Source organism: Megalops cyprinoides, chromosome 18 (assembly GCF_013368585.1).
Source record: "Megalops cyprinoides isolate fMegCyp1 chromosome 18, fMegCyp1.pri, whole genome shotgun sequence".
Lineage (NCBI taxonomy): Eukaryota > Metazoa > Chordata > Actinopteri > Elopiformes > Megalopidae > Megalops > Megalops cyprinoides.
In genome coordinates, this window is record NC_050600.1 from 9056107 (window position 1) to 9070777 (window position 14671).

At 43.8% G+C, this 14671-nt stretch overlaps 2 protein-coding genes across 2 annotated transcripts in view; one reads left to right on the top strand and one right to left on the bottom strand.

Moving 5' to 3' along the window:
- Window positions 1–8603, top strand: part of LOC118793588 (limbin-like) — a 78298-nt gene extending 69695 nt beyond the window's left edge. The window contains exon 21 of the mRNA XM_036551812.1: window positions 8544–8603. The gene's annotated coding sequence lies outside the window, so the exon portion shown is untranslated. The remainder of the gene's footprint in view (window positions 1–8543) is intronic.
- The window catches only part of LOC118793163 (serine/threonine-protein kinase 32B-like), a 51632-nt gene continuing 43356 nt past the window's right edge, over window positions 6396–14671 (bottom strand). Inside the window, exons 8-12 of the mRNA XM_036551206.1 lie at window positions 13802–13918; window positions 12545–12670; window positions 10275–10406; window positions 8645–8709; window positions 6396–6950 (exon numbers count right to left, since the gene is read on the bottom strand). Of these exons, the coding sequence (XP_036407099.1) occupies window positions 6812–6950; window positions 8645–8709; window positions 10275–10406; window positions 12545–12670; window positions 13802–13918 (579 nt within the window). The 3' untranslated portion in view covers window positions 6396–6811. The remainder of the gene's footprint in view (window positions 6951–8644; window positions 8710–10274; window positions 10407–12544; window positions 12671–13801; window positions 13919–14671) is intronic.

Genomic DNA, 14671 nt, shown 5'->3' on the forward strand with positions numbered 1-14671 from the left:
AAATGCGGTTTTTAAGCTGTTGGCGTTTGTGGGGGTGGCAGTGCAGCATAGTGGTAAGGAGCAAGGCTTGTAACTGAAAGGTTGCTGGTTCAATTCCCTACTGGGGCACTGCTGCTGTACCCTTGGGTAAGATACTTAACCCAGAACTGCCTCAGTAAATGTCCAGCTATATAAATGGATAACATATAAAAATTGTAACCTATGTAAGTTGCTCTGGATAAGAGCGTCTGCTAAATGCTGACAAAAATGTAGTATAGTGTAATGTGCTGTGTGTGGAGGCCTTTGCTAAACACAGCTGAAATAGAGAGTTTTACCATGAAAATCCAAGAAATTGGAGCTGATGGGTTCTCTGAAGCAGGCGTGCTGAGTAGTGATTCCAGCTTTCAATGACTCTACATCTTCTTTTGCCATTGTTTTAGGCGCTTGAGAAATATTTTGAAACTAAGCTATCAGATCAAGCTGACACTTTATGTGATGAATTTTAGAAAATGCCACAACTGGGATGTTTCTTAATAACAGAAGACAAGCAAGAGTTACCATGCAGTCATTCCTTTAAAAGGATTACTTAATCTATGATGAATTGTTCATGTACTACTTTAGGTAACATTCAGTAACTGAGGGCCCCTGCCATTAATATACAAACGAAGTCCCATGAATGTTAATGCATTTGTAATTAATTAATTGTATTTCTACAGTAGTTCTGGGAAACCCTCCATTACTACCACCCCACTGTTCTCCCCACCTCCTGCAAGTATGCATTTCTAATGATAAACATGAGGGCTTTTTTTTTAATTAATAAAACCGTCCATTCATTACTAATTTAATTCACTTCAGTAGCATTGGAATTCATGCCGCTGGTTAGCCGAGAATGATTGGCTGTCTGGTCTAATGGCACTCAAAGGGGAATAGATTGAGATTGCAACAGCAATAAACAGGTCAATTCAGAGAAGTGAAAATGTGCAAACCACTATGTAGGACCCAGCCCCTCCTGCAGCTCTCCTGTGTGTGTGATTGAATTTGAATGTCTGTGTGCGTGCGTGCGTGCGTGCGTGCGTGCGTGCGTGCGTGCGTGTACACGTGCATGCATTAACCTAACTGGTAAAGAGCACCAATCATTCCTTCTATGTGTGTGTGAGTGTGCATGAACTGGGACAGGCCACAGAAGGCACAGATGTGTGTTCTGCAATGGGTGTGTGTGTGTGTGTGTGTGTGTGTGTGTGTGTATTTGTAAATCTTGTCACTGTTTTAATGGCCTCACAAAACAGACTTCACCAATGTCTACAGCAAGGCTTCCGGGCTTATTTAGTGACGCACTTATTGAATCTGACGTCCCGTGGAAGCGGTCACACTGCCCTCATCATCTGCTATAAAAAGAAAACACATTCCGATGCTGGGGAAGTTGTCTGGTGTCACAATAAACTAAGTTGTCTTGGTGTCGCAAGAAAAAGAAAGTAAATTTCCACAAAAGTGAAAGTTCTGCCCCTGTGAAGGGACCTCATCCAGTCCCAGAGTTGGCTTCTCCTTCAATCTGCCACTGAGCCCACAGTGTGATGTTCATCTCAGTGTCTGGCTGATTGATCTTCACTGAACGGTGCAGTTTTGTACTGTGGTTTTGATTGATTGCTGTCCAGGTCTCAGGGAGTTCATCCTCAGAAACTATCCGCCTGCTCTCCAACCCCTTCTTTAAAATGTTGTAAGCACTGAGCAGCAAAATGGTGCAGAAATTAGGACACCTGACATGTAACCAGAAAGTTGTAGCCCCAGTTCTTGGATGAGTCATTGTACACTTAAGCAGGGTGCTCAACTTAAATTGCCTCAGTAAACAGTCAGCTAAGTAAATTGATACTATGAAAGTTGTAAATGTAAGATAAGGGCCTCTGCATAGGGGTGTATGGTAACCAAAAGCCTAATGCAATCTCACTGTTGCTTTCCACTAAGTGAGAAATGTCAAGGCATAGTGCTGATGTACGTCATTGATGGGAAGTTAATGAATATTCTGACATTTCAAAGCACATTTCCAAAAGGCGCCTTGTGGAAATAAACCTTTTGTTCAAGTGAATTCAGGTTTCACAAGCAATCAGTTAGCAGATAAAGGGACTGTTATCGCGCTTAATCTGTTCTGCGCTGGGTCATTTCAATTTTGGCGCAGTCTTTTTCCCTTCAAATTATTATACGCCGCTGTTGAATGGGATAAGGTCTGTTGGTAATTTTTTGTTCTTTGTGTTTGTAATTGATAAGAGGTATGGGCAAATAGATATTCTATTCCCTTTTGATGATTTCATCATGAGGAAAACTTTGTCTTAAATTTGTTCTCTAAAAGTATCTGCAGAAAAAATAGGCTATCCATTTAAAAAAGCATTTTGGCTGTAGCAGCTGAAGAAACATAAAGGACAAATATTTAAAAAGTTGAAGCAGGATGTGTTTTATTTTTTTAAGTTTTGGATATTAATGATATTGTATGAATTTCTGGCAAACACCCCCTATAATTTTCCATTTTACCGTGTTTGGTAAATGGCTAAAAAATACAAAGAAATGCCAAAACCATGGAAATGATGCAGCTGAAATTTACCAGAACATGTCAGACAAACACAACAGCAAACCAGTTTCCTGGCTGGAAAACATACAAATCCATGACCTTTTTTGTAATACAACGTTGTCTTTGTTTCATTTTAGACAAAAATGCTTTTGGAACCACCAGCTGAAAACATACATACCATGGGACAATACTTTTTACATAGACAAGCACAGACAGGTGTGTGTGTGTGTGTGTGTGTGTGTGTTAGCGTAGTGTAGTATGCGTAGACCTTTTTGCATCCACAGAATTGATAACAATAGCTGCAGTATTCTGTCACTTACCAATCTATCCTGTGAGAGCAATGTTAAACATGAGCAGGGATAGGGTTAAAAATTTTATTTACTGCCAAGCCTTCTGTATTGACCCCATGCTCATCTTCTGTTGTATTACACAGCTTGCTGGAGCAGGGGGACTGTGATAGACACAGCCTTGAGCTCACCCACTCACTCAAGAGCAATGCACATCCTCTGATTCTATTCCAGTGCGAGACGCATATACCCAGTGATAACACAAACTGGGGAGATAGAGGGAGAGGAAGAAAGAAAGGAAAACAGATGGAAGAGAGAGATAGGGAGAGAGAGAAACGGAGAAAGAGAGTGCCTGCCTGTTTCTCTGCGTGGTGTGTTGCTCCAAATGAGTCACAGGAAGCCGATGCTTTGCGAGGAGCTATTTGCGATCTCGGTCAGGCCGTCTGCCTGCTCGGGGCATCTTCGGAAGGGGTCAGCCTGCCTCCAGCTCTCTAACATGAAGAGGGCCTGTCATCCTTTCCCGGACTACCCCCCCCACCCCCACCCCTGCACGCCCAATGGGAGCTGACAAGCGTGTGCCGCAGCACTGCGCTGAGTCACAGTAAGAGCATGGGAAAAATAGCACGCTATTCCCCTGAGAACTGATTTCACCTCGCCACTCTATTTCTCTGCCTTCTCTCTGCGTCTCCTGCGTGACCTGGCTCCAGGCAACTTTTCCAAATTTTCAGCTACTGTGTGTCCTCTCTTGAGAGAGATTAAGATTAAATGGGACTAAGATTCTTAGCAAATTGTGCGCAGTGGCACAACACTAACGCACTGCAGCTCAGTCCTGGTATGGGAGGCCTGCAGTGTTACTGAAGGGTTACTCAGCCTTGCTCTGGGAGGCCTGCAGTGTTACTGTAGGGTTACTCAGCCCTGCTCTGGGAGGCCTGCAGTGTTACTGTAGGGTTACTCAGTCCTGGTGTGGAAGGGCCAAACTTCTGTAATGCCTCATTTGACTTGTGATTCTTTTGAATGATCCTGTTTTGTGCTGGAAAACGTGTTCGATTTTAGCCTGTCTGACACCAGGGTTGAAGAATCTTGGAATATAGGTTTGTTTCTCCTAATTGTGGTAATAAATCAGACAGGTATTTGAACAGGAGGAGAAACAACGAGAGATCAACTGCCTGCTTGGGCTGTTGTGTCACCTGGTTTGCTGGTAATTTTCTTAGGTTTTTTTTTTTGTCCTTATTTGTATATGTACATATGTTTATACATTTGGGCCAAAGCACACTCTGATGCTCTTAATCTCTCTGAGGGTTTTCTCAGCAAATCAATCTTTGATTTAGGATGGAGCAATCCCTCAGATAAACTGCCAACATTCCTCTCTTGTGTATAAGACACGCACGCTTCAATGTGGGGCAGTCCGTGTGCAGATGCATGGTCCTTTGGAATCTTTACAGAGAATATTATAAAAAGAAAAGGGAGGCTATTGACAGGCCAGGACTGGGAAAATTGGGCTAAATCACAGCATGTTGTGCTGGTCTTAATAAGCCTGTGGTAATCAATTACCTTGCTGCTGTGTGTATGGAAAGGAACAGGCGATGATCTCACAATGCCGTTTGTGCAATGGGCCTTTCCAGCATTGCTCTCTTGATGCTACATCGTTGCTGAGGGATTTAAAAGCACCACGTTATAATGCGTTACCTAAAGTGCAAATATCCTATTCCATACAAACAAAATGCAATCTTTTTACTGTGGGGGGAAAAAACACAAGGCCATAAATATTTAATAAATTGTCTTTTGGGAGGAGGAGTATATGTAAATGAAAACTGACATGCAAGGGTTGACCCAAGGCTATAGCCAGAGGATATATACTGAAAAATCAACACCAAATTCGAGCAAAAGTTCACAGAGGCATTTAAAACTCCCATCTTCACAGATGACTGAACGTGTGTGTACTGACTTCCCCCGTACACCATGAGCCATAGTGCCTCCTTATCTGTGAATAATGATTGAGACGCTGTCTCTGGGTTAGGAGACTTCCTGTTCAGCCGAGGGGAGGCTACATGGACTGATGCTAACTGACAACAGAGGCAGACCTCCAGCTGTTTGGGCGATGACCCTAGCCTCTGTTCCTTTAAGCTGTACCCTGTAGCTGCTACCTCCTCCCTGCCCTGCCCTAAATCACCTTTGTAGGGATATGTTGCAGACTCTTCAGTCACTGTCATTTTCAGCTGGTCCATTATAATGACTCACAATGGCCATTTCAGAACCCGACTAAAATAAATAAATAAAAATGAAATAATTAAAAAAATAAAATCTTTCTTTGCTTGATTTTTTTTTTCCCCTTTAGAAAAGCCTTGACTAGTGTGGCCTTTTGCAGCGCTGGCATCAAATGGACTGGAAAATGTCGACTCATTTAGCAGAAATAGCCCCAATTAAGGGTACCGGGGACAACAATATTTAGTGACCTTTGAGGGACAAATGAAAGCCTTGCATGCGTAATTCTGGCAGCGCTGATGTCATGGGTTTTGACCTTACGTGGAGTAAAGAGAGCATGTTTCTGCACTTACTGACTGGGGAGAACAATAAGACCATGTGGTTAATCCTTCTGTTTTAGGACAAAAATAAACAAAGTCTAGTCTGTTGGGCATGTCAACTAGAGTGCACTGTAAATGAAAATGGTATGTGCTGCTACGTTTAGTGTACATGTTTGTATAATGTCTCGTTTTCCAAGAGGTGCACTCACTACTTTGACATGGACATGACATGGTAATGATTTGTAGTACAGTGGGGGGAAATTATATCAAATGCTCATCTGCAGAAATTTTTTCCTTGTGTCTTTGAAGGATGGAAATTTGAAGATAAGATGGAAAACACAATTAGAGATTTTTTACAGAATCTTAAACTTCTGCAAAGCTGATTATGAGTGCATCTGAAATATGTATATATGTATATATATACACCATAGTTTATAACAGCATTTCAGAGAAATTGTGGTGGTAGTGATGTTATATCTGGGAGAGGATTATGTATGTAAGGCTACTTTGTGCCATAGAAGGTGGGATAAACCCATTACATGTTCATGCTAAGGCATAGTATGGGGACTTGGTTTACTGATCAGGGCCAGAGATCCTTTTCATTTTTTTGGAAATTAAATTTTACCATGAAAATGTTATATGCTGGATCATTATAAACATAACTCCTGAAAATCATGAGTAATAATGATATGTGCATATTCGCATAAAACATACTACACAATGCTACTGGGTTGTCAATCGATTGACAGATATATTGCTTGTACTGTAAACCCATAAAATGTGTATACCGAACGTAAGGGGCAGTCAGTCCAATCCACAAAAAAATATTGTCTTTGCTCTTGCGTAATTTGATTATTATACTGTGCTTTTTGGTATTGGAAAAATAGGGACTGTGGCAAGGATGTGTTTTAAGCTCTTAACAGATGACATGTAAATAGACATTAGTCTAAGTGATGAGCAGGAAAGAGAAAACGAAGAAGAAGAAAATGTGTTTTACAGAGAATAGAAGAGAGTTCACAGACGTGTACACACACACACACACACACACTCACGCACACGCACAGAGTCCTTTGGGCTTCCCAGAAACACACTCGTACAGCAAAGCAGTATTCGGTCAAAAAAAAGTGGTGGCTTTTGGTCCACGAGCCAAACTAAACTCTGATGACTCTACATCTTCCGTTTTTTTTTTTTTTTTTTTTTTTAAAAGTTTCCTCTCCATGCAGTGTGGCACAAAGCGACGGCCCACCAGGTGATGTCACAGTCAGCGTGTGATGTCACAGTCAGCGTGTGATGTCGTAGTCAGCGTGGGTGGCATCACTGGGCTTTATGCTGCGATCAGTTTCAGTACCTATTTGATTTATTTTTTTTTTTCCTTGTAGCAAAAAAGAGAACATGCAATCAGAGCGGTCCAGTGTCAGCGGTGATTGTTCCACCTTCAAATGTTCAGCACCCCTACAGTGTTCAGCTTAGCTGCTATAGACAGGAGTTTCTTCTGAGGGCTGGACTGTGTTGTTGTTCTGTCCTCCCTGTATTTTTCCCGGGGTTGGCGAGGCTGGCTGGCTCTCCAGGCTGGCTGTCTGAACGCCAGGGGCCTGCTTTTTCAGTCTGCAAGGCGGAACAGAACATGGGTTTTTGTAAGTTCGCTACAGGATTGGCAGTTATTGTTCGGATCGTGTGTCCGTGAACTGAACACCATTTTACCACTGTAGAGCTGGAACCAGGCTGGCTCACTTGGAGTAGAGATTGTTTTCCATTGTCCTCTCATCATGCTGACCTAGCGTCCGCTCAGACTGCCTACCATCACTGGTGCTGGTCTTTAGGCTTGCTGACAAGCCTAGAGTCAAAGAGGTGCTCAGGTTTCCATAGCTATTCCATCTAAAGTGAACAGGGAAGGAAATTCCAAGCCGTGGCCTGCAAATCAGTTTTCCATCAATCAGTGTGATGCATGTGCTACAGCTCTGGCTACAGATAATGCAATGGAAAAGCATTAGCACCACACTGGCTCAGCCAGCCTTGGCTTCAGTTTTTTTTGCTTGTGCCAGCCTGTTTCCAGCTATGTGAGACAAATTTTGAAGCTGCATCATATTCGACATGTCAACAATATCAGAGCTTGCATTAAAATCTAGATGGTAAGTGACATCTCGTAAGTCCAAAGAAATGTCTAATTCTGTTTTTTTTTTTTTTTGGCTTTTCTAATTTGTATTAAAGGCAGACTTTTGCTGATTCTGTTAGGACCGGCTCAGTGGACTCTGAATTCACAGGATATTGGAATGGCAGTTGCAGTGGGCTGTTACTTGCTTCTCCACAGTGACATTGAGAAACCCCCGTAATTTAATTGGACACAGTATTTCCCCGCTACATCATTCAATTATTCATGCGGGGAAAGTCTGAAAAATCGGAGAAACAGAATATGCATTAATACATTAATGGTCTGTGTGGGATGGTGATGCTATCAGTGTGCATCATTTAGCTTGACGTGGCTCTGTATCCCCGCAGAGAATCCCCCCCCCCCCCCCACCCCCCCAAAAAAAAAAGTCAATCAAACGACTTTGCTAAAGAATTCCTGCCGACTGTGAAGGTCGTGCTGAGTGGCGCCTGTCGGGGGAGAGAGGCAGGCTAGTCAACATTCGCTCTTCTTCTGCAATGGAATGAGAGTCAGACTCGGCGTTCTCCACAGAGCTCTGTGCCAATTATAGATTTCATATTACTATCGGGCCTGATGGTGGGCGAGCAGGAGCGCTGATCGGGTTCTCCACTCTAATGCAGCCCTGCAGAGGCCTGAGTAAAGTTAGATTCCCGGGGGAGCGGCACTGGGGGAGATTAATTATTAACGGAGGAATCCGTCAGGCTAACGGAACCCCTCTTTCAGGGGGTGGGGGATAATGCTTCCCCTGTCCTGCCTTCTCCATGGAGCGGTATCCCTGTGTGTTGTCTCGAGGGCAGAGCGGGGTAATGCCGATCCTGACTATTTATCCGTAGCCCGTTTGGCGTCTTTCCCCCCACCTCCAGCGTTTGATTCGGTGCTCTGCAGCGGGTTGGAGGGGGCGCTGCGGGGAACGCTTTTGTAGCGTTTTTAAAGCCTTTTTTTAGTCGTTTGCGTGAAATGGTTTACATGGCCTGCCACTGCTTGTTTGCCAAGGACCCCGTTGAGCTGTCTGAAACGCAGTTTTTTTTTTTTTTTTTTTTTTGTTCTTCAAGAGAGAGGAACCTGAGGACGTTTTCTTCTCCCTGTGACATTACAAAAAACGCGGACATCCCTATGAAACAGTAAGAAACAGGGGCTGCAGGGGACGGCATACTTCTCTCTGTTGAAGATGATGAACTCCTGACGCACCGTCTCCAGGCACTCCTGCAGATGAGCGGGCTTTGAGCGAAGCATTGACGGCCACCGCAAATATCCAGAGAGGCCACAGGACGTGAAACGAAACACAGAGACACAGAGATTCGTTTATTTAAGTGACTAAATGGCACACTGAAAAAAGCATGACGAAAAAGCAGTACAAGTGGTAGTAGAAATCTTTTATATCAAGGCTACCAGAGTACTGTATTGAGCCAGTATTATATTCAGTATTGCATTGATTGATTATTATATTGATTATTTTCAGGTAACTACAACCTCAGCACAAGTGTTACCTGTGCCCAATCACCTAACGTGCTGTTGTAAGGAGGCGATATTGAATATCAAGCCTGTTGAAAATTAAGAAGGAAAAACACAGGATCTACTACGTCTTGCTTATAAAGAGAACAAAGCCTTCTTGCAAGTGATGTGTTAAGAGTTCTGTTGCATGCCATGCAGTGCTTTCACAACCCCCAATTTCTCATCCACATTTGCAAGATCACAGCCAAGCAGTTTGTCAAAAATAGCTAAGATTTAGGAGACCACCAGTCATAAAATTTACCAAGACTTGAGGCAGTATCATGCTCTATTTTTGTGACTGTTTTTTCCACTGTCAGTTCCATTGAAATATAAACTACAACAGCCAATGTATTAGCAGTTCAAATGTATTGAGGCAGCTCACCAATTCCCATCAACCTAACCAAATGAGATGGCACAGTCACACCTCGGATGGACCTCCCAGTAATGGAAGCCAACCCTCTTCAGCAATGAATCAAGAAGACCACCCTAATGGATGCCAGCAGGTGTGATGCAAACATGCAGAGCAATATGCTAATTTGTGTAGACAACAGATCTGTCAATGGGGGGGCAAAGTGTGATAGTCTTGGCAGGAGTGTCTAGTTTCAATATAAATACACTTGTGATTGACAGATAATGAAGTTTATGTGATCAGGCATAATTAAATTACTTGTGTTGTGTTAGCTCATTAATATGATGTGCACCTGCTGCAAAACACACAAAGGAATTGTGCTTATATTTGGGAATTTGCTGTAGGTACAGTACCAGTCAAAAGCTTGGACACACCTGATTAAGATAATGGGAAACATGCATTCAAAGACGTTTTGATCTAAGGGCTTATGCATAAATATTTGAAATTTGTTTCTTAGACAAATATAAATAGCGAAGTTGATGCCTATGTATGAATTTCCTTCCAAAAAAAAAAATATATATTTTTTTTTGGCTACTTTCAAGAATGTAACATATACAATAGTTTCGATTTGTTTAGAACCATTTTTGGTCACTTAATACTTCCATTTTCTTCCATTTTTATGCTCTACTGTGAAGTAATGTTCAGCAGTGTAGCATATTGGTAATAAGCAGGGCTCATAACTGAAAGGTTGCTGGTTTGATTCCCCACTGGGGCACTGCTGTTGTACCCTTGGGCAAGGTACCTAAACCCAGAATTGCCCCAGTAACTGTGCAGCTATATAAAGGGATAATGTAAAAACTGTAACCTATGTAATTCACTCTGGGAAAGAGAATCTGCTAAATGACAATAATGTAATGTAATGGGCATCAGCGTGCTGTCTGACCAGGGGGCAGGCCTCTTTGTTGCCGTCACGCGACTTGCTCTTGGCCAGTCTCTTCTTCTTCTTGTGGAGGGGTTTGGACTCCAGGATCATCTCCTCCAGCTCGAAGGTGGGGTCACAGTTCAGCCTACCTTTCTGCAGAGGAACACCAAGAGGGGACAAACACACAAGAGTTTTGATTTTTTTTTCTGAAAAAGGTGGGTGTTTTTATTTCTTTGAGCTTTCTTTGAACTTGAGCTGATTAAGAGACACCCGCTCAATACAGTAGTCGCACTCTGTGGTGGCCATTCTCCTGACCTTGGTCTCTGGCAGTGAAAGTCTCACCCATGGCACTTTGCAGTATTAAGTTCAGGTGTTAAGTACTGCCACATATTTTGTATGTGGCTATTCAAATAATCAGCCCCTAACAAAATTTTACAATACAGCAGAAAACTTGGGAAGTTATGAAGCCGCTACAGCCAGAGCGGAGACCACCAGCATGATAAACGCAGAAAAAGCACATCCACCCCCCCGAAGAATATAAATGACGTCAGTAACGCAGTATTGTTCTCTTACTGAAGGTCACTCTAATTCTCTTCTCAGATTTGTCCATCAAAAGCTTTCAGTGGCTCGACAGCGATGTGGAATGGGTCATTCCAATCTCCCACTTTTAAATCACCTTTGGGCCGATAGCATTTCCAAAGGTGCCCCCCCCCCCCCCCCCCCCCCGCCCCCCCCATGTATCAGTATCAAAACAGGATCTGAAAATACCGTCCGAAATCCCACAGCACAAGTGTCACAGCGCAGAGAGAGGGGATGGGATCAGGCTGCCTGGACTGAAGGGTCATGAGTTCTGTTCTCTCAGGCATTGTGCATATAGATGTCCTTTTCAGTTTGGTTGTCTCCTGTTACTTGAAGTTTGAATATATTCAGACGCAAGCAAGCACACACTAAATATAAACCGAGAAAGCACCGTTTGGACCGCGGTTTGCATAATTGTGGTCAGACAGAATGTAAACACCCAATGGGAGTCTGAAGTTTCCCCCCCTTCATTATTTCTGTTTTTTGTTGTTGCTGCTGGAATAGCAGAAACATCACGAGCCCTGGATCCAATTTGACTTCCTCCTCTGTTTGCGCTCTGCCGTCCAGCTCCGCTGGGTCAGAGGGGGCCTCTTTCTGTCTCCTGCATTTCCCTGCAGAGATGAGTCTTTATAATAGCTTTGAGAAACTTCTCTGGAGTTTTTTACTCCAGTTCATTTAAAAACTTTTCCACACCTGCGACACCTGGATACTTTTGACTCACTTTTTCTTTCTCCCCAGGTGGCCTGTCAGGGGACCCTGAAATATTTATTTAAATGGAAATCACTGTACGCTCTCAAAGGTTTCTTTTAGTTTCTTTATTTGGAACACTTTAAACATGGTTTTGTTGTGCATTCAGCAGTGGTCTGTGCAAAAGAGGAACTGCTGAGAGAAACAGCAAGACTAAAAGTGGAACTTTGATTAAAACTTATAATTCAGAAATTAAAACTGATTAATGATACATAAATGTGCATAAAGTCAGTCCTCACCTGCTGGAGAAAAACTGAATCCTGCCGCAAAGTGCCTGCTCGCAGCACCAATGACATCACTGGATCATTAGCACCCTCTCTGCAGATTGGTGGACATCAATCACTCTTTCTGTCTGAAGCCCCAACAACCCGTTCTCCGCACGAAGGTCTCTTGTCGCACGAATAGACGTACAATTCAATAATGTGATAGATCGCTACACGAACAAGTTGTTCAGAAAGAGCAATTGACTCCAGAGTTTGTGTGGTAATGATCTGAGGATGTTGTTGGGGCTGGTAGCTGGTGCTTGACATACAGCAAGCGAGGTTTTCCCAGCTAGCAATGAATGAGCAACAGTCATGTAACGAGTGTGATATGTCATGCCCGATTACAGATTTTGGTCAGTTTCCTCTCAAGGTAAAGGATGATGGTGAGAAAGACAGTGAGCTGAGGCTGAGAGAGGGGGGTTCCATTAAATGTTTAGCGTAAATGTGCAAGTGAGACAGATAAAAGCACTTCCACCAGCAGGCCTTCACATGCCATGAATTCCAGATCGTTCCCACTTTCTCCCTGCTCCATCTGCTGATCAGAGATGAAAGGAAATGACAGCCTCTCCCCGCTGCGCCCCAGGTGCGAGGGGTGAGCCGCATGTGGGGGGAGATGTGGCTCTCCGTGACCCCCACATGCAGTCCCCACTGAAGCCCTGCCTGAGGGGACAGCGTTGCAAGACAGGGTGACATTTTTCTTACGTTCGGGACGAAGCCGGGGGGTATGGCCTTTTCCAGAACGGCGTCCCAGTTGACGTCAGCCAGGTAGGGTGAGCTCTGGATGTCGGCGACGCTCGAGAGCCGGCACTCGGGGTCTTTGGCGAGGAGCTAGGAGAGAGAGAGAGGAGGGAGGAAAGGGAGAGCGATGGGATGAACGAAAACTCCCTGACAGATGCGACAGGATGGGGGGGGGGGGGGGTGCTGAGGGTACGAGGAGAGGGATGATCGCACCTCTCAGAAAGACACAACACACACCTCCCCTTAGGCTGTGAAACGGATTCAGCTGGTGTTCATACGGGGAGAGTGGTGTTGGGGGGAAAGGACCGTTCCCAGCACCATATGTCCGTTATTAAGCAAACTGGAGCTCGGCCAGCTTTGAAGCGTGACACGTCTAGAGCTCAGGAGAGCTGAAGAGGCAGAGAGCCGTCTTCTCCGCTGGCACTCAGCGTTCGTGGGGCTCCGAAACCCAATGGCTTGTGTGCAGAGCAGGTTGGAGGAAAACAGAGAGGCTTCACACAACAAGCTTCACACAACAGTGTCACACACTGCCTCTCTGGCTCACAATATGCAGCCACGTACAGTCTTACACAATCTTACAGACACAACATGTGGCCACACACAGTCTGTGGAGTTAGACATGTGATATGGTATTAGTTACATGAGATAAGTCTTCAACCAAGGTATTTTATCCATTTCCATATCCAAAATGGTTCAAGCTGTTTGGGGTTTTTTTATGAGGCTTTCTTGTAAGAAGTGATCAGAGCCACAGGACATGGTCCATAGCATTATCTTCAGACAAGTGATGCAGTGCCTTACACTGATCTGTATTCGGGTTTGCAAGTAATCACAGGTAAAAGAAGAAGAAATTTGTGGTTCAGTTTCAATATTGTGTCCCTTGAAGGTAAATAGTTAGGGCTACTATGGCACTTGATCTTTCCTTCCCTTGTATGTTGTGAAAGCTAATATCTTCCTTCTCTTTGTGTCAGCAACTAAAAAGATGACATTCTCTGAGGTGAATCCACTTCAGACTCACTTTGCATTTTGTAATGTGCTTTGGCGATTTTTGAACACCAGTAGTAATAACAGGAGCAATGCAAACTGTTTGATGTGCAGAGACAGACAAACGTGTAAATTTGATTATGATTTCCGTAAACTGTTCGACATATAAGTGCACACAGCCATTAACATAAAAGCACCCAACAGAGACAGTGCTGGGCAAGCTCTCCTTCCCAGACTCACCCTCTTGAGCAGAGATACCATGCCCTTAGACCACGTGGAGGAGTAGTGCACCCGCTCGGCGCGGAACATGTTGATTATGTCATCCACTGCTGTGTTGGAGTGGATGTCGTACGGCCGCTGGAGAAACAAGGAAACAAAAAAAAAAAAAGCTATGAAATCAAGCCTGCACCAACCATTTTGATAGCAAGGATAGTTTCATATTTCAAATCTGTCACTCTGTTCATATCTGCTGTTAACTTTCCCCTTTTCTAAATCTTTACCATCAACCTAACCCATGTCTGTAAGTTTAACCCTAGATGTACATGTATACAGTAAGCCATATTCAACAGACAGTAAACCAGTTTTTTTACAGACAATTCCTAGTGAAATGCACAATTAAGAATGACCACTGCATTGAATTACACTATACAAATGTGCTCCTAGCATTTTGATGTTGTCCACAAACATGTCTGCTATCTTGTCCTTCTGAACCAAGCACAACATATTAATGAATTCCATATTTTCTAGACAAAAAAAAGTTCCAGAAGCAAGCCCTCTTCTTTTTAGACGTGAGACAGGGGTATTTCCTTGGGTGAATCCAGGCACCAGTGGCAGCAACAGATGGCATTAATAAGGGCTGTTTGATACCAGGATGAGTCACGGCTCTGGAGACCGAAACGCAGGAAGGCCCAGGGGCACTGTTGCCCTCTGTGTTTCATTCACAATCCAGACCACAGAACAGCCTCCACGTCCATATATCGTCATGGCAACTCGCACCAACATCAGCTTAAGTGGTGCAAAAAAATACCGAGAGTCGAGATGATGGGGCGGGGGGGTAGGGAAAAAGTAAGGACAGCGCTGGAAGAATTCCATTTGCACTCGATGGTTATG